This window comes from Grus americana, chromosome 1 (assembly GCF_028858705.1).
Source record: "Grus americana isolate bGruAme1 chromosome 1, bGruAme1.mat, whole genome shotgun sequence".
NCBI lineage: Eukaryota > Metazoa > Chordata > Aves > Gruiformes > Gruidae > Grus > Grus americana.
The window spans coordinates 198,571,691-198,596,803 of NC_072852.1; the positions used below are offsets into that span (position 1 = coordinate 198,571,691).

The 25,113-nt window shown below is 39.0% G+C and overlaps 1 protein-coding gene across 7 annotated transcripts in view; it reads right to left on the reverse strand.

Annotated features, from left to right (window-relative positions):
- The window catches only part of SGCG (sarcoglycan gamma), a 153,834-nt gene that overhangs the window by 12,172 nt on the left and 116,549 nt on the right, over nucleotides 1-25,113 (reverse strand). For all 7 annotated transcript variants that reach the window (XM_054820178.1, XM_054820167.1, XM_054820197.1 and 4 more), the window contains one exon: nucleotides 15,042-15,114. In XM_054820178.1, coding sequence (XP_054676153.1) covers nucleotides 15,042-15,114 — 73 coding nt within the window. The remainder of the gene's footprint in view (nucleotides 1-15,041; nucleotides 15,115-25,113) is intronic.

Here is a 25,113-nt window from a genome sequence, read left to right on the forward strand (position 1 = left end):
GCCCGTGCATGCACTAGTTACACAGGAAAAAGAGATTGTCAGTATTTATTTATGCCCCAATATACGTAATTTCAAACCATATTCTCTTTTTATGAGAAAGCTGGATTCCTGTTGACACGAGCGGAGCAAAACTTAACCTGGAGTTGTAGAGGTGGATAGTGAGCAGCAGGCACACAGTAATGCCGGCTAACGGTTCCCACCCATATTCACTTATCTCCCAGCAGCTTGCTGGTTTGAGGTCAGGCAAGTGGGGAGGGTGATCGGAATGTAGCATGAAGAACATTATTACACAAAGCTATGGATCTTGGTGTTCTGCCTTGTGGCTTTTGGTTGTTTGCCAGCAGGCCCAAAGGCAAAGAAGGACAAAACAACAGGACTGAGATCTCAGTCTCGGTATATGCCTCATTTCTGTTTTGTTTTGTAAAATTATTTTCTTTGGAACGGCTCCTGGAATTACATCTTCTTGCAAACAGGAAAGATGAGTTTCACAGCATGTTCCGACAACCGTGTATATCTTAAGGACATGGAAGTATTAGTATTCAACAGTAAACTCTGATAGCTGTTACTGAATGTCAAAAAATACAAAATACTAATGACTCATTAAATCTTCTTCCTTGATCAGTTTCTGCACAGTAATGGAAAAATAGCAGTTACTTAGTCAAATCTTGGCACAAAATTCTGATTTGACATAACTACTGTAAATCTTTCAAATGCTGACTGATTTTTCTTTCTAAAATGTTGCATTTGGATCACACATACTGAATTTCTTCATTTAAAGGTGGAATAATTGCTTCCTACCAGGATGATGCTGTCTTCCATATTTCTTCCATTCACTTTAATATTCTTAAGTCTGAGCTTTGCTGAGTTAAACTAAATGTACTATAATGAAAAAAATTTGAAAAACAGCATCCATTTTCCCCTGTCAAGTCCATTAGTTGGTCAACGGTTATATAACATCATCCCAATTTTTGTAGTTTAGTTCAGAGAAACCATTTTCCAAGGGTTATTGCTCCTGGGAGTTGCCTGCTGTCCTGGCCTTGCCAGAACCAGGACACCTGCTTTAGGACACATACTCTGTTTCAGTAAGACTAATGTCAATATCTACAGCTCCCTTACACTGAATCCCAAGTTAGTCTATTATTAATGCCACGATAAAATGTAATATGCAAACCAGTACATTTTTGATGAATCAAAATTAAATAAAAATTATTTTAAATGAAAAAAGAACTTTTCTGCAGTTTCCTCCAAGTGCATCTGGCTATTTCATTGCAGACAAATGTACAAGAAAACTTAGAGTAGCACAAGATACAGCTTAATATTAGAACTGTACCTTCAACTTAAGTATGCCAAGGCTAATGCCTCTCCAAAATAAAGTGTCCTGGTTTCAGCTGAGATAGAGTTAATTTTCTTCATCATAGCTAGTATGGGGCTGTGCTTTGGATTTGTGCTGAAAACAGTGTTGCTAACACAGGGATGTTTTTGTTACTGCTGAGCAGTGCTTACACAGAGCCAAGGCCTTTTCTGCTCCTCACACCACCCACCAGCGAGTGGGCTGGGGGTGCACAAGGAGTTGGGAGGGGACACACGTGGGACAGCTGACCCCAACTGACCAAAGGGATATTCCATACCATATGACATCATGCTCAGCATATACAGCCGGGGGAAGAAGAAGGAAGAGGGGGGATGTTCGGAATGATGCCATTTGTCTTCCCAAGTAACCGTTACGTGTGATGGAGCCCTGCTTTCCTGGGGATGGCTGAACACCTGCCTGCCCATGGGAAGTGGGGAATGAATTCCTTGTCTTGCTTTGCTTGCATACGCAGCTTTTGCTTTACCTATTAAACTGTCTTTATCTCAACCCACGAGTTTTCTCACTTTTACTCTTCCGATTCTCTCTCCCATCCCACCAGGGCAGAGTGAGTGAGCGGCTGCGTGGGGCTTGGCTGCAGGCTGGGGTTAAACCATGACATAAAGTCACTGCGCCAGTAATAAAAAAGATCATCATCATCTTGTGAAAATACAGAAAAGTTGTCTGATAATATGAGAAGAAAATAAATAGGGTACAATTGAATTCAGAGAAACTTACTGTGAGGGTGTGTATTTAAAGGCAAGTGTACATACATAGGAACTGCATTAAACAAAACCATAAAGCACCTCATTTTTCTAGTAATTCTGGAGCATTTTTTTTAAATCTCCAGTGGCACTATGTTGCAATGTGGACACTATAAAATAATGGAGCAATTTGATTTTAAAAGTAATTTTTTTCTTGACTCCCTTCTGCTTATTGCTTAAATGCATTGATGAAAATGTCATTTTGGAAGGTCTATCATTTTGTCTTCAGTCACTTCGTAAAGTCTCAAAATGTGCTGGGCTTTGCTGGCAGTTTGTAACATCTCTGACCTCTAAAAAACAGACACAAATGCATGTTGTAATGCACTGAAACTCCCCAAACACTTCAATAACAGCAGAGCTACTCTGAAATAATTACACAATGATGTAGTAGGCTCTGCTTTTTCTGGTAGCCTTCTTTCTTGGGACAATAATGTTCTTGACATTTACGTACATACATATACTGACAGTCCTAATGTGTGAAGCACTAGCGGTTGTTACAAGAGGGCGACTAATAGCAGTACAGGACTTTTGTATGGTGTGTATAATATTGCCGCAGGATTCTTTCTTTTAAAAAAACTAATTCCTTTGGAAAAGAAAAACAAGATTAAGTCAGTTATTTTTGTCTGATATCAACAAGGTGTAAAGTATTAATAATGTATGGTTACTGAGCTTAAAAAAATAAACTCTCAAATCTGTGATGGATTCTGTGTGATCAAGGAAATATCTTTTAAAAAGCTGCTGTTACCTTTATAGCTAGATTTTCTGGAGGGCACAAAGTTTATTAGGTTCCCCTCCCAGATGTCTGCATTGCTAAGGGCTAGGAGCACTTTCCCCTCTCAACTCTGGAGGGGGAAAAAAGACCATTGAACCACTTTTGTATTTCCCTTTCTGCCAACTCTCAGGAGGGAGCTGTCATCATACATGACACAGCTGGGATTATTGTGCTTGGCTGGAATGAAGGGGAGCCACAGTGAAATGACCAAATCCCGTTGATACCAATGGAGCCAATATTTCATGAAAAGCCACTTGGTGGTGGAACGGAGAAACAAAAACGTCAGATCACAAATACTCATTAGGCTCAACTAAGCATAGCTCACCTATAGGAAATACATTTTCTAAAGCAAAAACAATCTTATAATGACCTTACAGAATCTTGAGCTGCTGCAGTAATGAATTCTTAGACTTTTTGTGTGTTTTACATTAGACCGTCGTTGGGAAGAAATAAAATCATAATTAATCAGAATATATGGATAAATTAATTTTTCCATAGATAAATTTATCCATTTATCCATGTATCTATATTTAAATGATTTTATCCATGGACTTATCATAATCTTATAACTCAAACAGCTTGGATATGGAGTCAAGTCTGTTACTTGCTCTACTGCTGAATCAGGGTGCCTAAATTTTAAGTATTGCAACCTGAGAGGTGAAGGACCCAAGAAACCAAACTGGATTATGTTCCTCTAAAGACTTCTTTATTAAGAACTCCATGAAAGAAAAGCACAAACAATATAAGGTTTTCATCCTCTCTTGTGCTTCAGGCTGTGGGCAATCTGATGATCTGAGATTAGAAGAGAGATTGTGCTGTTTTCCTCACACAAATTTGCAGATTTGTAAGCTTTAAGAAAGAAATAAATTGCAGGAAGACATTGGAGATGAGTGGTGCAGAGCAGTACAGCAAATCAGAACAGCCCTCAGAACAAGAATTGCTATAGAAGATAATAAATGTACATGTAAATACACGCATGGGAGGCTGACGCACAATTATTAAGATTAGTATAAAAAAGAAGTCTAAATTCGATGCAGAAGATATGCAGAAAGCTTTGAAGAAAGAAGGGTCTTTAGTGAGTGTAAGACTACCATGGATTTTTACCAACTTAGAAAGAAAAGACACTTATTTTAGGTAAATATGATGGTGTTATGACTTTCCTGAAAAGATAAAGTTCTAGCATGGCCAGGGCCTCCAGGCTAATTATTAGCTTGGAAGGACTCATTACTGCGTGCCTGATATCAAACAAGAGCCAGTAATTGGCAGCATTTGCTAATCCTAGTTACAAGGTTATATAAACTATGATTAACAATTTAAATGAATTTATGGAATATAGGGTTACAAGTGGAAAAGCTTTACTCTGGGATTTGAGCATTTCCCAGCACAGTGCGTGGCCTTGTTTCTCACGATGAATTTTCATTTCTTCAGAGCTTAACCAAACGTGGCGTAGTTGATAAGCACGCGACTCCTCTAAACAAATGTAGCTGCCTATAGTAAGGAGTACAGGTGATCCCCTGTGCACCCTTCAAAATGAATAGAGAGAAATAGGCACTGCTAGGGCATAATTAATCTGATCTATTTTAGATGTCTCTGTCAGGATAAAATGTAACATGCCCTAACAGTACCTGTTGCTTTCCTCCAAGAGGTGATGAAATCTGATGTAGATAGCTACACTCTAAATGTGTTGAGAGCAATTGCACCTGAATGTCTGCCTGAGCAGCTGTAAACCCCTGGGGCCATGCTTCAGGTGTCTTAGTCTCTCTGAAAACGCATCTGTGTGGGTGGTTTGTGGGAGGATCCCTTCCCACTTCAGTGAATGAATGAATGAATGCATGAATGAATGAATGAATTGTGAGTGTTTCTGCTTGTAGAGAGAGGGCAGTTCTAAATCTGGATGAGCATCATCTGAGATGCATCTGCTTATTCTGGATGCACAAAGGTCCTCTAGGTTAGGACTCTGTTCTATGAATGCAGCCTGAATATTTAAAAGCTGAATGGTAACCAGAAGTGTGTGCTGAATTATCAGCTGAATCACACACATGAACAATGAGAAATCATTTAGGATCAGCCAAAGTGTTAGGCAGATATCGATGAGGGTTTTTCTGTTTGTTTTCGGTTTTTTAACCCTATTCCATATGCATACCAAGTGTGGTTGATTTTTAAATAAATGTCTATTGGGTTTGTTTTGGTTTTTTTGTTTAGCTTATCTTGTCTTATGCTAAAAATGATCAAAAATAAGGGGAGATTACTGAGGCACTCCAGTCCTTTCGGGTGGTATTCTTAAATGTTGGGAGTATTTGCTGTTCTTGAAGATGTCAGCTGGTATTTTCTTCAGGATATTTTCCTTTAATTTAAATAAAAAAATTCTCATTGTATTTTTATTTCTTGAAATCGTCTGTGTTCCAAATTTGTTCTGTATTTATGTTCTAAATCTGAAATGAGTGGCCACAGTTGATTCCAGTAAAGCTCAGTTATGAGATTCTGGATTCAAGGGAATTGTTCAGCATAAGCACAGCAGGCACCGACACTGCTTATGGCTTAGGGGTGATCTCTGTGCACAAGCACAATTGCAAAGCCAGATTTGAATAACAGATGTTTCCAGTTCCCAAGGTTTTGGTTAACAGAACTTATTTTATGTAAGCAATATAAAAGAAATGTTCAAAGTTCTAGGACAAATGCACTTATGTGTTCTCTTAAAAAAAAGAATAAAAGCGACCCCAGTTTTAACGGTATTTTGAAAAGACTATAAAAGCAATTTAAAACAGCACTTATAACCCATTCAAAACCATAGCAGATATGATTATTACAGTGTAGTTATTTGTTTACTAGTTCTCCATCCATCTTAAATATCGCGGTGGTTTTGCCTGTTTGTCCACTGCCACTCAATGCAGAGTTGTTGAAGGAATGAAGACTAAAGATCAGAACTGAGATACGATTGAAATAGAAGCTTCTCTCAAGACTGACAGTTGTGATAAAGAGTGGTAAGCAAAGCTAATTCAAAAGAGGTCTCTGTGATGACCTCAATTTTATGATGTGCTGACTCTCCAGGTAATTAAACATGGCCAAGGCCTCAGTGAATATGATTGAATCTGGCACATCACAGATGTTTCCAACATGGCTATCTTTCTCACATGACTTTAATGATATTATAAAACAGCTTATTGTATTATAAAATTTTACTCTCATATAATAACACTTTCTGTATCACTGTTGTAAAAATCTGGTTAGTATTTTAATTATGAGTCTTTATTTTCACAAAATTATCTTCCAGGTTGAAATTTGCCATGCTTTTCTTTTATATACCTCAAGCAATTTTTTTCTCTAATATGCAGAAGCATAGAAAGATTTCAAGCAACTGGAATTCTTCAGTACGTGCTGTTCATAGTGTCCACTTGCTCTGCATGAAAAGAAACACACAAGTGAAGAGGTCTTTGCTGACAAGCAGTCATACCCTTCCCCTCTTGTGATTCATTAGTGCAGTGGCTGAATGTGCCACACTCTCCTCAGTCTCCACACAACTGAAGTATCGCAACTGCACACACGGGCTGAGGGAGAGGGGAAAGAGTGCGAGTAGTGACTGTGCACATGTACAATATATCTTGGAAGAATTACTGTTATTACAAAATGCTTCCCTTTCTTCTTCCGGTGGTTGCCATGTGCACATTCTTGTGGGTGACTCCTGTTTCATGCCTCCCCCTCCAGCTCCCTTAATATATGTGCAAACAGGTATGTAGGTGAAATATAATGTAAAGGGTGCTCTACCCAGCTCAACATTATGTCTTAGATCAGTGACAGCACAATCATAGACTTACAACTGGAGCTCCAGGTGGTCATCTGCAAGGTGTCTATAACTGCGACAATCATTAATGAAATTTTCACGGTAGCTTGCGCTCTGGTGGAATATGGTGTAATCACTAATGACAAGTTTACTTCAGCAATCTCACCGAGCACTGACATTGTCAGGTACCCAGTTCAAAGTGTAGGTGTAGAAATCATTACACCTTTGCACTACTGACATCTATGGATCTATGCACCTTTGCATCTATGGAAAACAGGTAAATGGCTTGGTCTCATACAAGCAGCAGAAACAACTCCTGTGGATTTTAATGTGTTAAGTGACATCTCTGAAAAACTGAGGTTTTAGGATCAACATCAGCCACCTGACTGGCTTCAGGGAAATTCAGTGATGACAGTGGGCAGAAACCTGGTATGTGTTCTCAGGGAGATCTTACCCGGCAAAAAGGCCACTGACATCGGTGCATGGACTTCCTCTCCTCCTGTCACTGAGGTATCTGTCTCTCACTCACTGGTTTCAGAGGCCAACAGTCCTTCGAAACAGGAAACGTGTTGTAGGTGCTCAGGAGAGCAGCTCTGGCTGCCAACCCATCTGACTGCCCACACAGGCTCACGAGGAGACCTGAGGCTCCGTTCCCACCAGTCAACAAACATCCCTCCTACCTCAGGTGGAAACATCTTCTGTGAGAGCAAAACCAAGTCCCTCTGCAGACTCAGAATTACAGAAAGGAGGATGATCTAATCAGCAGAGGTAAGTCTATCTCCTAAGGTCATATGGTCCATACATATACAACGATACATAAGCCCTGCAGGTGAAGCACTGTAGTTTGTAAGCTAAATTACAATGAACAACATTTTGCAAGAACATGAGTGCACACAGATAGCTAGTAACACAAGACAAAGAAATCAGATTGTATTTGGAAAAGTCTTTTCACTTTAAGATTAATATTTTCAACAAAAATCCCTGCTTAAAAGAAGACTAGATGTGAAGTAGTACCCAAGCCTTTGCTAATAAGCTATTTTAAAATATCTGAGTCAGAAATGTTTCTGAAGGATTGATAAACACCATGTCCTGTACCATCTGATCCTTTTAAACTATGACTTTTCATAGATTTGAGTCCCTCAGATGAATGGAGAGAAATTCTTGCTTCCAAAAGAAGTATTTGATGCTGTTCTTAGTTAACCTGAATGCAGTAAAGTCTATGAATGCAAATTTATATCTGGCAAATTAATGCCAGGGCTCATAAAGTTACATTGCAGTAGAAATATCTCACTAGTCAGGGAGCAGAGACGCTTCACAAATACTGACTCATAACTGTAGACTTACTTTTCCATTACATAATTAATTCTCTTCTGACTGACTGGGCTTTTGATTTGCATAATGAATGCAAATAAAAATAACTGTACTTCAATTAGTCAGATGGTATTTTTAGGCAATTAGCATGTAAGCATTAGTATTACAAACAAGATTAAGCAATGATTTAGCAAATGTTTTTACCCTGTTTGGCTTCTATACATCTCTTTCTAGATTTCCTTCATAATTCTTATTCGTACACCCATAAAACCCCACAACTTCAGTTTCCAGCCTTTCTCTCTGTCTTATTATACAATTTACCCTAGCAAATCTATACTTCAAGTGCAAAGAAAAATCATATAATGAATGGGGAATGGAAAGGTTAAAAGTAAGCTTTCACAAAGACTCAGAAAGAAGTAGAAGCCCTAAGAAAAGTGGAGCTATTGGATGCCACAGAACAGATGTCAAAATTAAAGGGGACATACTTATTCTGAATATATAGACAGGGAGGTCTACCAGAAACCCATCAGTACAGTAATTTACAGTAACCAAATACCTAGAAGGAGCATAGTTATGCCCTCAAATTATCAATATTCTATAATATGTAAGTCACCAGCTAGTAAATAAGTGTTTTGATGCTTTTCAGTGTTGCACATAGGTATTTGGTGCAACACGGACAGTGGGATCGAGTGCACCCTCAGCAAGTTTGCCGATGACACCACGCTGTGTGGTGTGGTTGACACGCTGGAGTGAAGGGATGTCATCCAGAGGGACCTTGACAGGCTGGAGAGGTGGGCCCGTGTGAACCGCATGAAGTTCAACAAGGCCAAGTGCCAGGTCCTGCACATGGGTCGGGGCAATCCCAAGCACAACTACAGGCTGGGTGGAGAAGGGATTGAGAGCAGCCCTGAGGAGAAGGACTTGGGGGTGTTGATTGATGAAAAGCTCAACATGAGCTTCAACAGTGTGCGCTTGCAGCCCAGAAAGCCAACCGTGTCCTGGGCTGCATCAAAAGAGGCGTGACCAGCAGGTCGAGGGAGGTGATCCTGCCCCTCTGCTCTCCTGAGACCCCACCTGGAGTACTGCGTCCAGCTCTGGGGGCTCCAGAACAAGAAAGACATGGAGCTGTTGGAGCGAGTCCAGAGGAGGGCCACGAAGATGATGAGACGGCTGGAGCACCTCTGCTATGAGGACAGGCTGAGAGAGTTGGGGTTGTTCAGCCTGGAGAAGAGAAGGCTCCGGGGAGACCTTAAAGCAGCCTTCCAGTACCTGAAGGGGCCTACAAGAAAGCTGGAGAGGGACTGTTTACAAGGGCATGGAGCAATAGGACAAGGGGTAATGACTTTAAGCTGAAGGAGGGTAGATTTAGGTCAGATGTTTGGAAGAAATTCTTCCCTGTGAGGGTGGTGAGGCACTGGAACAGGTTGCCCAGAGAAGTTGTGGATGCCCCTGGATCCCTGGAAGTGTTCAAGGCCAGGCTGGATGAGGCTTTGGGCAACGTGGTCTAGTGGAGGGTGTCCCTGCCCATGGCAGGGGGATTGGAACTAAATAATCTTTAAGGTCCCTTCCAACCAAGAAAATTCTATGATTCTATGATTTTCTTAAAATATGAATCAATGCTTCTTAAATGATATATTTAAAGTTTTGCTCAATGCCAACATTTTACATTTGTTTAAAATACGTCTGTTTCCCTGGAAAATGCTGAAATCTTTTCAGAATATACCCATAAACTCTTAAATGTTATGTTAAATGATAACATTATATATATATTTATAATCATAGTCTGACAAATATTGACTGTTTGGAACAGTGACATCATTCCTGCTATAGCGCTTTTCAAATGCAAGAAGGGTGGAATGACGTGGGTCACTTTAAACTTGGATGTAAACCGTCAGTTGAAGAACTGGCAAAATACCACAAACTGACTGTACTAAACGTGATTTCCCATGGGATTTGTGCTCAGCCAGCACAGTTGTTGGCTGTTGGACATTTAGTTATTGCAAATACAAGAACAAAGCTAGTACTCATCTATGAGTGTTATATTCATTATGCATAATATACAGTTAATAAATGGAAAGATATCACTTTTGTAAGCACATTTCCATTAGTTTGGGAAATACAAGTGCTCATTTCAGAAACATTGTTTTGAGATTTACACAGCTTTTCCCTCAGAAAACTGCAAGATGTGTAGATCACAAGAAGTGAACAGTATAAAAATGACAAAATTATGTATGAGTTACATGTTATTCAAGGATATGAAACATAGGAGGAATAGAATAATATGCTAAATAATATTCCAATGTGCTATAAATTATCAGAAAAATATTTTAGCATCAGACTGGAAAAATGTCTAAACTGAGACACTAGTTTTTCACAAAGAGATTGGTATTTGGTAACTGGGGATAAAGGGTATGTGTGCTGGCATGAAACTCTGGATAATATCAGAAGAGGCTACTTCCACTACCTAACATGGAACCTAGGGAGAAGCTGGCTTTTAGGGAATTGCTAAAAATGTCTCTCTACAATGGCTAGTTCCATTAGTTGCTGTTATACATTTTCCACCTAAATTTTGGATCACAAGTTATGTGCTGAACATGGGCTTCTGTAATTCTGTTTAAATTCCTTCTTTTGGAAAACAAGGTACCTGGTTTCCATTAGAACTTTGCTGTGATCCAGTTAGAGGTGGCAGCTAAAGTCCATGGAAGCCCCCCAGAGACCTGACTGAGGCAAGTTCTCAACATGCCAAATACACCCCAAAGCACATGGGCTGTGGCCACTTTCATGGAAAGCCATGGAAGAGGTAACACTTTCCATCTTTTTATAATATTCTAAATAATATATAAAATACATATTATAATATATATAATGTTATATTATATATAATACAATCCTATTGATTTTGCTGTTCAGCAAGGAATTATGATGCACCGGTTCAATTCCCTCCTCATCTTGAGGGGAATGAAACCTGTGTCTGTTACCTCTGTTTACCAGACTATAAAACAGCTTGATGGGAGTACAGAGCTGGATTATGGCCATCCCTGGGTTGAATGTCAGTCTTTGCACAACCAAGTAATCCGGCAAGAAACAGAGCAACTACAGAGGAGATAACCTAGTGGCCAGGACATTCATCTGGTTCTTCCAGGGTACTTTTTAAATAATAACTGCACACGCCATGCCTCCTCTGCTCTTGGCTGAATGCCCTAAACACAAGACTAACTTGCTTGCTCTCCTGTGGTCCCATGACCATACAGAAGAACAGGTTCAGCAAAAGGAAAGGAGATATGTCCCAATAGACAGGCACTTGCTGTCAAAGAAGCATTCCTGCACCTGGAAGCTGTGAAGGCACTTGCCTGTACCAGGCAACTGAATTGCAGAGGGAAGTAGAAGTCCAGACATGTTTCTGCTCTCATTAATTACAACTGGCTAATTTTAACCAGGTACTTCCTCAGTGGTGTTTGTCTGGGGAGGATATTTCCTGGATATATCCAAATCTTCTCATTGACTGTAGCGCTGCCATTGAGATGTTTTTTGGACGCTTCTTATACTTGAGACCCTGTTTTTAGGTGTCCAGTATGTCCTAAAGTCTTAATAAATTTTGTAAAAGGAAAATAGGTATTTAATTTAGAGAAGACAAGCTGAGAGAGTTGGGGTTGTTCAGCCTGGAGAAGAGAAGGCTCCAGGGAGACCTTAGAGCAGCCTTCCAGTACCTGAAGGGGCCTACAGGAAAGATGGAGAGGGACTGTTTACAAGGGCATGGAGTGACAGGTATAATGGCTTTAAGCTGAAAGAGGGTAGATTTAGGTTAGATAGTAAGAAGAAGTTCTTCCCTGTGAGGGTGGTGAGGCACTGGAACAGGTTGCCCAGAGAAGCTGTGGATGCCCCCTCCCTGGAAGTGTTCAAGGCCAGGCTGGATGGGGCTTTGGGCAACCTGGTCTAGTGGAGGGTGTCCCTGCTCATGGCAGGGGGGGTTGGAACTAGATGGTCTTTAAGGTCTCTTCGAACCCAGGACATTCTGGGATTCTATGATAAGAACTCCAGGAAAGGAATTCAAAAGTAGGAAATGTTACTTTAAACCTAGGAATGCTTCAATTCTGAAATGCAGATTTTGTTATTATAATTCTTCCTACCAGTTGGAAGTAAGTGCAAGCACATCTCTTCTTCTTTACAGGTGAGTCATGAATTCAATCTATTAAACTGAAAAGGACTCTGTATGTTTCCTTCAAATTATGGGATGAAAAGACAGTTACTGACCACAGTATAATTGCATTACTCTGTCTCCATTACTTAGCTATAAAAAGATATGTTCTAACACACTTATCTCTTTGGTTCCAGAAAAGCGGTCTATCTTGAAATTCGGCATCTGGACAGGAAAGCCAGCAGAATGTGTAATTCAGAAGGCCTTTTGTGTCAGCTTTGTTTGCAATACTGCCCTAAATCTGAATGACAGAGAAGGAATGTGGCCTCCGTTCATATAACACCAGCCAAAAAGTTATGAGCATTAACAGCTTTCCAGTCAGCTCCTTGAACCATACAACCACATTTGAAGCGGTATTCCCTATATTTAATGCTGCATACCGGGGCACTTTATATCACATTCACCCAGCTTATCACATTCACATGGCACAGCACAACCACTGAAGGAAATATAGGGGAAAAACAGCAGACGATTAATAGATGGTGAAACTGTGGAGATAAGGCTCGAGGTGACCAAATAGGTTATATTACCTATAACTCGATACTCATTAACTTAATCTGGAAAGGAAGCATATTCAAATTTAAAATAGAAAAGTAATACTTAAAATTGCATTTTAAATTTTCATATTGAAGTGCTTTTCAGTAGGTAGCTTCCTATATTTAACAGTGTGGAATGAAAGAGAATATTTATAAAGCATTCCAAAATTGCCATTCATTGGTAAACTTGTCTCAGCCCCTTCACAACAGAATGCATGAATTTTGTTTACACTGACATTTAAGGTTACCCTTGAAAATAACCTTTTTCCAGCATGAGCCTTGTAAATTGCTGTTCTCCGTCTACGTCTTAACTTAGCATCTGCACTGCAGACAAGCACATTTGCGTCTCGATCCTCCCCAGGTCCTCCATTGCCATCTTTGCTTTCAGACTTGACACTTATTACGAGTGGTAAAGACAGAAAAAACCAAAAATATTAAAGGAATGAGGCATTTTCAACTGCTCTGGGTAAGCTTCAGGTCTGCAGGGCCAGCCAGGACATGAGTGAGTGCTGTACTCATTGCACAGCTTTATGCCCCAATATTCAGCATTTTTCTTAGGGTTAAGCTAACTCAGTTTCTAGCACGCGCAGCTGTTTAGCAGCTCTGGATTTACATCAGATATTAATGTCAGTCACAAGTGTCAGGCCATGTAGGTACTTCCTTGACATTATAATAATAATTAGCATAATTTATGTAAATTCTGGAATAATCTGTACCTCCCACTATTTTAAGTTAATTGAAGACAGAACTGAATGGGATCTTAACTATTACACTCGAGCTCTGCTATCACATAGCAACATTCAAGATCAAAGCACGTGCTTATAGTTGACATCGTAAAAATCACTGAAGAGAGAAGCCACGAGGTAAACTCATCCACGCAGCAGAACTTTACAAACACTTTGAATTAATCTCAGTATTTTCTTTCAAATAATATCCTATTTCAAAAACAGATGAAAAATTTATAATAACAGTAGTTGCATGTAGTCTGAAACAGTGTAATTATTTTTAAATGAAGCACAGATAAGAAATTAAAATGTAACATAGCATAATGGCTGTAGGATGAAACGATTAGCTTTAAGCCTATTAAAATACTATTAATTGATGAGGCATTTGAAGCAAAGTAACAATCACAGAAAAGAATGGATATGTATCCAAATAAAATTTGCAGAGAGCTTCTTGGCTTTGTAATGACAAAATTTGATGTCCTACTTTATCAAAATTGAGATAATCAGAGGAAAGGACACATTTACCACACAATGAATCCACTCCCTCCAAAACCAGACAATACAGAATCCTACATATTGGTCAAACTCTGTCACATCCAAATTCTACCATAGTAGAAGAAACACATTTTTGAAAGTGGACATCAACATGTAAAAACTAATGTCTTGAGCTCATTCTGTCTTCAAATGCAAGCACAAGGTATCTTACTGTAATTAAATCTTAAATATCAAGGAGAAAATTGAAAGAAGTTATCGTAATAGTCTCCCTCTCATTTGCCATTCTCAATTTGAAAATTCAGTCACCAAGATACAGACAGTTCTCTTGAAAGCTTTAATTATCCACTACTCTCTGTAGTTATCCCTACTGGAGAAGAAACACTAAGAAGAGAAATTATGACAGAAAGTAGCGAACTGCCAAGATACGAAAGGACAGAAGTATAATTGTTAAAGAGATCCTCTTTAATTTCAAATCTTTCTTTGAGCTGGCTTATAAAATGAAACATAACATGTTCATGAACACAACATAAATTGAATTTATTACCTCATCATAACCAACATATTATAAACTAATTTTGGATACTCAAAATTACATAGAATAATGCACAAAGAAATGCTATTCCAGAGTTAAGGAGCTCTGAAACATACACAGTACTTTATAATGATTTTCTCACCCCAAACTGCTCTTTAGTTATACAGAGCTTTCCACATTTCCAAATTTTTCTTATTAGTCTGTTTCCTCAGATTGATACTAGCTTCTAAAAATCTTGACTATTACAGGTTGATGACCTGCTGCAGACAAGCAACTTCTATTGTCACACAGTAGAAAAAGTCATACTTAAGTGTTTCAAAATTGAAAAACAGTTTACAGAAAAACTTTCCATAGCATGTTATGTCACTTTAAATATTCACCATCAGCTATAAATCATTCATAATATATTTCAAAACTGTAGAGCAATGTATAATTTTCCTTCAAAACAATAATTTGTCCCATAAAATAGAAAAAAGTTGTTAGTAGTTCTGTAAATGCTGGTGAAAATCCCTTCAGAAAAATTTGCATATCTATAGCAAACAATGTTTACTTACTAGATTTATGCTTTTATGTATAAATTCTTACCTAAGCTGTTTAAAAGCTTCTGCCTTCACAAGTGGTGTTTCTACAGAATGTTCAAAAAGTGCTCCTTCAGGCCCTGGAAAAAAAGGAAAAATAATATATTGTAAAAGTTCAAATGTAAAAAAAAAATACAGTGATTTATATGGCCACTTTAATATCAGAAATTAACATATGAAAACATATATTAACAATTAATGAGACAAAATATAGATACAGTCCTACTATTACAGTATTGATTGGAACAAGACAATACACACGTAATATAAAAGTACAGGTCTAAATGAAATCTAAGAAGTCTGAAGACAAAGAAATTTTAAACTACTTGGGACAAAAAAATAAGTAAATAAGATTTTTTACAATGTAAGTTCCATGGGAGTTAATAGAGATAATTAAAATCCCACAAAACCTTTGCAAATATTACAGACTTAAATGATCATATATATTTTAGACTATTCTATTCATAGCACAAATTCTGGCATGTAGCTTCATCAAAGATCCCCCGCCTATTTTTAGGTAGACTTGCTGAACCTAAAACGGTATTTATGCATGTGAAATGGTAATCACTATGAGATCAGATAGTTTACCTCTTGAAATAAGAGTAGTTTCATCCCAGTGGAGAAGAAACTGATTAACTCTGTGTGGTGGTTCATGTGTAGGTGGGGCAAAGCAAGTCATCAGTACAAAAGGATCATTTGTGTTGTGCTGCTGCAAGCAAATACATCTTAAAGCCTGGACATCCAGGACCCAGATGAAGTTCATGGCTGCAGATTCTTGAACTGTTCATAAGATTCTTCCTGTAAAAGGGCTACTATGTACCCTCATCACCTTGATATCAAAACCCTCCTGAAAATCAGTCCATGGCTTTGTTGTCACATCATGATTTTAATTTGTCTTTGTAGCCTACCTACTTTTAACCTTGCTCTTTCTTCTTTGCATCTTGTGTTTTCTCCCTTGCAATGTACTCTTTCTTTGTTAATTTGTGCAAGAAATGCTATTATAATAAAGGAAGTAAATTTCAAGACTGGAATTCATAGCACAGAGTGCAGCATGCAAGAGATGCTGATCATCCTCTGGGAATTTATAGTGTGAAATAGCAGCAACAATGAATGCTTAGAGGATAAATCCAAAGAAGGACTTACATGAATTTTAAGTCCCAGACAGGTAACTTATTTAGGAATTTGGGTTGCCTATAACAGCACAACAGTCAATTTTCAACCCTAGGTCCAAGGTACTGAGGTTCAAGTGAGCAAATCAGATTGTAAAGAAAATCATGGTCAGGCAGTTAATGAAGTGCCTAAATATTGCATTTGCGCATCACCAATTTCCACACAGTAACACCCTCCAGTTCCTCTCCAAACATAGCTGCTGGCAGAAGAGAAGGAGGTAGCAGTACCTAAGTCTTGCAGAATAATGTGATGATGATGAAGACTATCTGTCTAGAAGGCAGGACACTTGGTTTGCAAACCCTCTTTATCAGTGTGAATATTGACTTGATAAATTCATCCACTGCACTGAACCAGGCAGTGGATCAGGTAATTGTTGGTGTAACTGTCCTGGTTTCAGCTGAGATAGAGTTAATTTTCTTTCTAGTAGCTGGTATAGTCTTGTGGTTTGGATTTAGGATGAGAATAACATTGATAACACACTGATGTTTTTAGTTGTTGCTAGGTAGTTGTAGTGCCAACACCAAGTCAAAGACTTTTCAGCTTCCCATGTCCTGCCAGGTGCAGAAGGAGCTGGGAGAGCACAGCCAGGAGAGCTGACCCAGACTGGCCAAAGGGATATTCCCTACCATACAACATCATGCTCCATATAGAACTGGGGAAGCTAGCCGCAAGGCGGGATCACTGCTCGGAAACAGACTGGGCATCGAGGTTTTTTTCCCAGGGGTGGTGAGCAATTGCATTTGTGAATCACTTGTTTTATATATATTTTTTATATATTTAAATATATATTTTAAAAGCATATATAAATATAATTATTGTTATTATTATCATTCTCTTCCTTTCTTATCTTATTAAACTGTCTCCATCTCAACCCATGAGTTTTTTTCCATTCTCCTCCCCATCCCACTGCGGGGGGGGGGAGAGGTGACCGAGCAGCTGCGTGGTGCTTGTTTACTGGCTGGGGTTAAACCAGGACAGCAACATTTTTCCCTTCTGCAGCGCCTCCTTGTTCAGTGTGTGCTGAGCTGCTGGTGTATATGGTATAGATGTGGTACTAGATGGTATTGGATGTGGTATAAAGGGAAAAGGATAATAAAAATTAATTGGGGCAACCACAGAGAACATGATAAAAGGAAAAAAAGTGAAATGAAGAGATACTGTTAAAAATTAATACATTGCCAAGCCAACTGATAGGAAGACTGTCATTTCTGGAAGTGTTCAAGGCCAGGTTGGATGGGGCTTTGGGCAACGTGGTCTAGTGGAGGGTGTCCCTGCCCATGGCAGGGGGGTTGGAACTAGATGGTCTTTGAGGTCCCTTCCAACCCAAACCATTCTACGATTCTACGATTCATGAGAGCTGTGGGAAAGTTCTCAGGATGTCCTAAGAAAGCAGGAAATGTGCTGCTTTTTGAGAAGAGCTCTAGCTGAAATCATGATTGCTTAGAATGAAATCGTATTAGCTTGAATGGAAAAGAAGTGCACAAAATGTAAGAATTATCGTACTGAATTACTTCACCACTTCAAGCAAGCATGGATTTCTAAGCTTTTATTTAAAATTTATTTAACTGTTGATATCCTCATCATGACTTTAAATAGATGAGTCTTTCTGGAATCTGCTAACTGGCATGGATATAACACTGGAAAATATAAAATTCATTAATTCAGACAGGACTTTAACCCTTCTTCATTAGCATTAAGATTATTTTGCAAGATAAAACGTAATGTCTGGTCGGACATAGTTAATTATTCTCCTGTTCTTCTATTTATGCTGGTGGGTGTTACAAGGTGGCAACCTTACACATTGGACATGATGAAAAAAAACCCTAAGGAATTAAATAAGTTTGTCAGAAAATGCTGATTTGGTACAAGTAAGATATTTTGCAGGAGTACACTGATCTGTCAAAGCTTCTGACTTAGTTTACTTGCCAGCTAGAGGTGGCAATGTATTCAAAGTTTTTCTTTGAGCAGAGACTGCCTCAAATGTGATTCTTCTGACGCTGTGGTCCTTTGAGAATACATCATGATCCCTCAGTGTCCTTCATTCCACTATGTCTGACCTGACAATTCTTAGCAAAGCAAGCATTTCACTGTGTTCCTCGCTCAGATTTTCAACTTGGATTGCAGGGAATGAGTTGTAATGTCAGTGAAGTATATACTGTGACAATACTACCTGTGCTAACAAAAGACTTATCTCATCAGTAACTTTGAATGATCTCCAAACACATGATTTATCAGGGGAGATGGCCTGATCCTAATGGCTTCCAGTTGTAGTTCTGGGAGGTCTTTGGGTATGTCTGCGTTAGGAGGTGCTGTGACCTGAAGAGGATGGATTTATAAGGTGACAGTGCTGAAGATCTGCTGCTCATACTATACAGATTTAGGGGATCTTACTTTGGACCAACTCTAGTCTCATCCTGTCGATTTAAAGCATATTTGCAATTTTGATGAAGGAAATACATTCTTGGAGCCCATTTCTCAGTTCAGTTTCATCCAAAAGGAATCCACTGCATTCACTCCCTGACTCCTGCATGGTATAAACCAGCAGGATGTGAGATCTGCAGCAAAAGTACAGTCCTGACTGAACAAAATACTATTGTGGATGCATTATTTTTGCTTGATGAGCTTGGAAGGCATTTTTAAATTTCCTTTATTTTCCCCTTCCTTTTTCTTACTCATACATGCATCTACTATACCAAGATACATTCTATGGTGTGCTCTTCCACTTGGGTATGGTTTGGAAACCATTTCCTTTTCCATTAGACAGTTGTTAAAATTTTTCAGCATTTTTCAGTACCAGCTTAGCTTTACTGTGTCATAGGATGAGGTATAATAAAGATATGACAGAAGGGAATTCCCATTCTTAGATAAGCTGCATAGCTTCTTATAATGCCAATTGTATCAAACTATGTAGTTTGAAATTTCATGCCTTGCTACATTGCTGCATATCCTTACATATGATGGCCATGGTGGTAGAATTTGACTTTGTGCCAGTTTCTTGATATCTAAATAACAGTGTCACATGGTGAGGATCTTGGTGCAGTTCCTGGATACAAGATCCATTTCCATCTTGTTTGAAGGTCATAGGAAAAGGTGAGCATTTGATAACACTGCTATTTTGGAGAGAAAGACGTATCATCACCTGGCTTCTTCCAGTTGTCTGAAGAAGGCCTCATCTGCTTCTTCCCCATGAGGTGCCCTGCAGTACACACCCACCACAACGCTGTCCGTGTTGATCTGCCCTCGAAGCCTGACCCATAAGCTCTCAGCTGGCTCCTCATCCATCCCAAGGCTGAGCACCGTGCATCCCCGCTGCTCTCACACATAAAGGGCAACTTCCCCCTCGCCTTTCCAGCCTGTCCTTGAAGAGCCTCTATTCTAGCGAAGTATTTTGAGTGGCACATTTGTAAATGTCATAGTGTGTTATTACTGCAGATACAATCCTCAGATTGAAAGCACTGAAACAGACAGTGCATACTGGAGCAGCTCCATGGAACCTAATGCTATGACACTTTTACTGCTATTAAAAATTTAATCTTATGTTTGCATTTTTATAATTTTTCCTGCTATGTCCGTGTGTAAAAAACAATTTTTTATTTAGTCCACTTGCTATAAACCATATAGTTTTAATTATTAGAATTATTAGGGAAGGAAATAATCTCATTAATATTTTGCAAAAGTAACATTAATGGCTATTTACAGAATCATGAAATGACATAGCTAGCTATCAGAGTAATAATCAGAGTAATAAAAGGCAAGTGAAACCTAGCAGTTTAACTACATGAACACAGTCTATTATCTGTACCACTGACAAAATAATAAATAATGACTTCAAAAGGAACAGATGTGTCTCTCAAACTCAGCTGGTGCATTATGTCTCCACATTAGACCTCACCAGCTTGGGCAGACTCTGAAAAGCTCTGCTCTGTGTTCTGCCTGATTTTCATGTAATTCCTCCGTCATCTTTAGGAATCCATACAATCACTATAGCTCATCATTATTGTTTTGTAGTTCCAAAACTGATTAAAGGTGGAATTAAAGGTTCTAAGTATAAGTATCATTGGCTTCAGGGAAAAAACATGAGAAGTTCAGTTGCACTCTTTCTCGTATACACTCAGGTGAAAGTCAAGAAACTGAGGTACCAGAGTATGAAAGGCAAGCACAATGTACTAAGGTCCTCCAGCAGATCAATTAAACACCACCTTCTGTTCTTCCTGCACCTTTTTTGTATGCAGTATAGTACCGGGTATGACATTATTAAATACATTTATATCTTTGAATTGTTAATGAGATTACAAGCTTGGATGATAAAGGTAATAGTATGGGTGTAATAAACTTCCATAGGCATTTACTTTGATGCCACATCACATTTTGATTAAGAGATTAGAGCCTGGAATGCATTACATGGATTAAAATTGACTGACAGGTCTTAGAACATAATTGCAAACAGAGAACGATGAGTGAGGGGACGTGTTACTTGTGGGACCAAATGTGATGTAACATTTTATCGTGGACTTGGAAGAAAAAAAGTAATTACTGATGATTTCAGATGACACAGACACTGCGCAAGAGGTGACAGGAATGAAAAGGACAAATCACTAATAAAGGGATATCTCAATTATTTTGCAAATATGACTTTATCAGGTCATCCAGGTTTAGTCTTACCTCTCTATACATGAGCTCCCTTGTCAATTATTTAAGCTGAAACTAACTTGTCTAGGAATATTTTATGATCCTGAATGCTTTGCCTTGACAACATTCCTAAACTTTATTACGCAGAAAACTTCTCTTCTAACTAACATTCAGAATGCCCAACTGAGTCTTGAGGTCACTTTTGAGGCCATCCTGAAAACTAGATCTGCAGCCTGCTCACGAGTGGGCTGACAGGCTGCTGGGGGCACCTCGCAGCACATGTGGGATGCCACGTACCAAAGGTGCCCTCATGATGTCTTGCTATGGGATGTGCAGAGCTGCAAGGCACAAAGAAGGAAAAATCATGGCTGTGAAGGGAACTCTTCTGTCTCACAGGCTTTCCTAATTTCACTCTGGGACCTTGTTTATATACAGCCTTTTGTATTTATCCTACAGCACCTTTTAGACAGAAGTTCGCACTTGGTGATATAAAAATGAATAGTTTTTGTTTGTGTTTGAGATGTAGCTTGATAAGATCATAAAAGAAATTATAGGAACCTGTATGTCTGTCTATGAAAGTGATGTGAGCTGATAAATCAGATGCCTCTTCTAGTCCAACTTTAACATTTTTATCAAGGTTTGGACTTGTTGCATTAAAGATGACCAGATATGCACAGAGGAATGTCACAAAGAGAGCCTGGCAAAACTGACAGGAGGAGGGGAGTAAACATCTATACAAGGAGAGATTTGTGAGGCCTCAGTGCAACCATGGTTGCTGAAGCCTTGTTTGAAATAAAGCAGATCCTTGTTTTAGGGTTCTGCCCCTGTCTCTTGGCCCAGGATGGCAGGTCTCTTGGTTTAAGTACCACTGTGGCTCAAAAACAAGGCAGAGAGAGCAGAGAGACCAAACTCTCCAGAGAAGCCCAACTGTATTGCTAGTTCTCAGCTTGTGCTAACCAAGAGCATTGGAGTCAGCACTAAAACCCAGCAATTACAGCATTTTAATTAAAAATAATCTTTCCGAATGCCTTTTTAAAACAGCATTGTCATTGGAGCATTCCCTCCTCACTGGAGGAGACTGAAGACCACGCTCAGCAGTGAACAACTCTGGGGATCTCACCCTCTCCTTCTCTTTCTGAAGGCGCACCATGAAAGAGGATGAAATGAGACAGCTTGTAGCCAGAGGCCGGGCTTCACTTTGCTGGCAGACATCAAAAGTGCTTGCTCCCAGCTGTCCTCTCATGCTGGGCACCTAACATTTTGTATGGCGTTACAGAGCACTGTCCTGGGAGGTGGGACTGCAGGGTTGAAGTCTCCTGGGCCAAGGAGAGAATTCAGCCCAGGTCTCTCACTCCCTAAAATGGACACCCTGCTCTGAAAGCAAGGTGGGTGTTGGTCTCTTCTCCTACGTAACAAGTAATAGGACAAGAGGAAACAGCCTCAAGTTGTGCCAGGGGAGTTTTAGATTAGATTTTTAGGAAATATTTCTTCACCGAAAGGGTTGTCAATCATTGGAACCAGCTGCCCAGGGAAGTGGTTGACTCACTATCCCTGGAGGTATTTAAAAGATGCATAGATGTGGTGCTTAGGGACAAGGTTTAGAGGTGGACTTGGCAGTGCTAGGTTAATGGTTGAACTCGATGCTCTTAAAGGTCTTTTCCAACCTAAATGATTCTATGATTCTGTAAAGACAGGTAAATGGTAACAGAGACAACACTGCTTGCAGGCAAATAGGGGCTAATGGGAGAAAGCCACCAGGAAACACCAGTGTTAATGCTCTAGAGAGAGGAGTGGTGGTGGTGTAAGAGGGAATGAAAAGGCTTATTTGCATATTCTAGAGCTGCCAGCTCTGAGCAAGAATAAAACCTTGCCTTCCTGTGAGAAAAAAATTCTTCATCAAACAGCATTGTTTGAACAGTATGACACTAAAAAAACATAACCTCAGGGCAATTTTTTTTAACATAGCCCTAATTTGATTTCTTGTCTTCATTACCTTATCTTTTAAACTGTAAAGAAATAACATTAATTATTATATGAATATTACTATATTTACTATTTTATAGACTATTGTTTATAAATATAATGTAATTTAATCCTAAAATATAGAAGATCAAGGTATTAATTTTCTTAATGAGAGAACTGAAGTCAGCAAGGGTCTTTAACACCCTCTCATAGCCTATGAAGCAAGGACTATCTGCCTGTTCAAAGTCTAACAGAATGTTTATTCATACCCTCAAATTGTCTCCTATTTAACTTACCTTCTGAGCAGAAGCGTTTAAATTAAACACAGATCTTCACATTGCACTTCAGCGTTAGCTACTCAAACTGAAAACCTTTCCATAGAACAGAGCACTAGAAAATCACTGACAATACTCAGCACATACTTTAAGAGATTATGAAAGACAAGCAAGCAGAAGGACAAGTAGTAAACTGTAGAAAGGGTGATATGATATGTGTCTCCATAAAGGTACTGACCCCCCTGCTCTGCCAGCTTTTCTTCAAGAGGAGTGGAGGTAAAGCAACTGCATTCTATTCATTCTTACGTACTCATCACCGAAATATTACCCTATACAACACTCATGATAGAGAAATTATTTTGTGCAATAGTTGAGACCATTTTTTATCTGCTGAATGCTAATTATTTTTCAATTGCATATAATTTTATTTACTTGAGCCTATATCTCCCTTCTATGAATAGCCTTCTAGTTTGCAGGGCAGGCAAAAGAGTGAAAAACAGGACTCTCATAGCTGTGGAATCTAGCCATTTGTGCATGAGAATTCTGTTTCCAGCCAGTGCTGTGACTTCACACCTTCTGCCGTGACAATATTGTTAGTCATAAAGCAATCAGCTCTTTGCCAGGCAATACACCATTACAGGGTGGGTTTCCCTGTCAGCAACTGGATCTATAAAACCCTACCAGAACAAAATGCTGATGTTCGATACCTCCGTAGCAGCATAATAAATGTCTGCAGAAGATGCAGGTCATTACTGAAATATTAAAGAGGATGTAACTGGCGTACATGCTCCTTCAGGTAGCATTAGTTGTCACGAAGGGTTAAGCTGAACTTCAGTTGCATACACTTAAATTTAAGTGTCTATGATGTAGGTGTCACAGATGAGCTAGAGGCAGAATTTAGTTGCCTAATCATATGTACCTACTGTCATCTAAAATACCCTTGTACCTTCTGCCTGGCCTCCAGCTGCCACGATCAAAGGAAGCGTCTTCTGTAGATAAAGTGATACCACGTGGTGTCTCACACACCCTAAGGTGTTTCAAACACTGCTGGATGCTTACGTTTTAGTGTCTGAACTCAGACACTATATTCAAGTGAGCCATTGATCTCATCCTAAAGTAGACAACTGCATTTGGTCAGCAGAAGAGCTCTCCATGTGTCTCCTTCACGATCTAGGCTGCATTGCTTGTGTTGACTGGAGGTTCAGTTCAGTTGTCTGAACGTGGGCATCTAGACCTGACTGTGACCGTGTGGGGTGTCCGGGACACTTTGCTGATCATGGCTTTCCCCAGGCATTTGCTCTTAGGAGAACAGAAAGAGTCTGCCACTATTTTATTCTACCACATGGTCCAGGAAATGTCTCACTCCAATAGTATGAGGTCAAACATACCAACTTGTTGGAAAACGACAATTCCTGAGGTGTTGGGTTGGATTAGCTTATTCTTAGACTTTTTCATTTTTCCTGAAATACTGTAAATCACAGACATTTGGTCTCTGTTACAGTATATTTTAGTTGAAAACTGTCAGGTTTTCTTACAAATTGTTACTGAGCTTTTCATAATTCACATAAATAAGTAAAAGCAAAATCAAATAAATAGTTCACTATATTGTACATAAAAGCTGCAAAATGTTCTTTGTGTATTTTAACCCTGAAGTAATCTGTTTCTTAGGGTATGAACTTTTCAAAATTTCTTTCACATTGATCTTGTTCTCTATCTAAAATGTTTAAAAAATTATCTCAGTATGCAAAGTACTACTAATTTATCCTTCATGCTAATAGTATCATTTAAATCACAATTTTAATAAATTAATTTGAAGCAAAGTAGACATGAATCTCCTCTCACTTATATTAATTTTACACTGAAATAACCTCATCAACTTTAATGGATTTGCTATTCAATTGTGTTACAGTGTAAAAAAGAAACAGGCAATGTGTCTTTCTACAATATCTCCTAAAGTAAACAATTATCCTTGCAGTGTAAAGATTAGTATTGGACGAGTCAGAATACATGTTTTACCATAACAATTTCAACTCGTGTATGAAT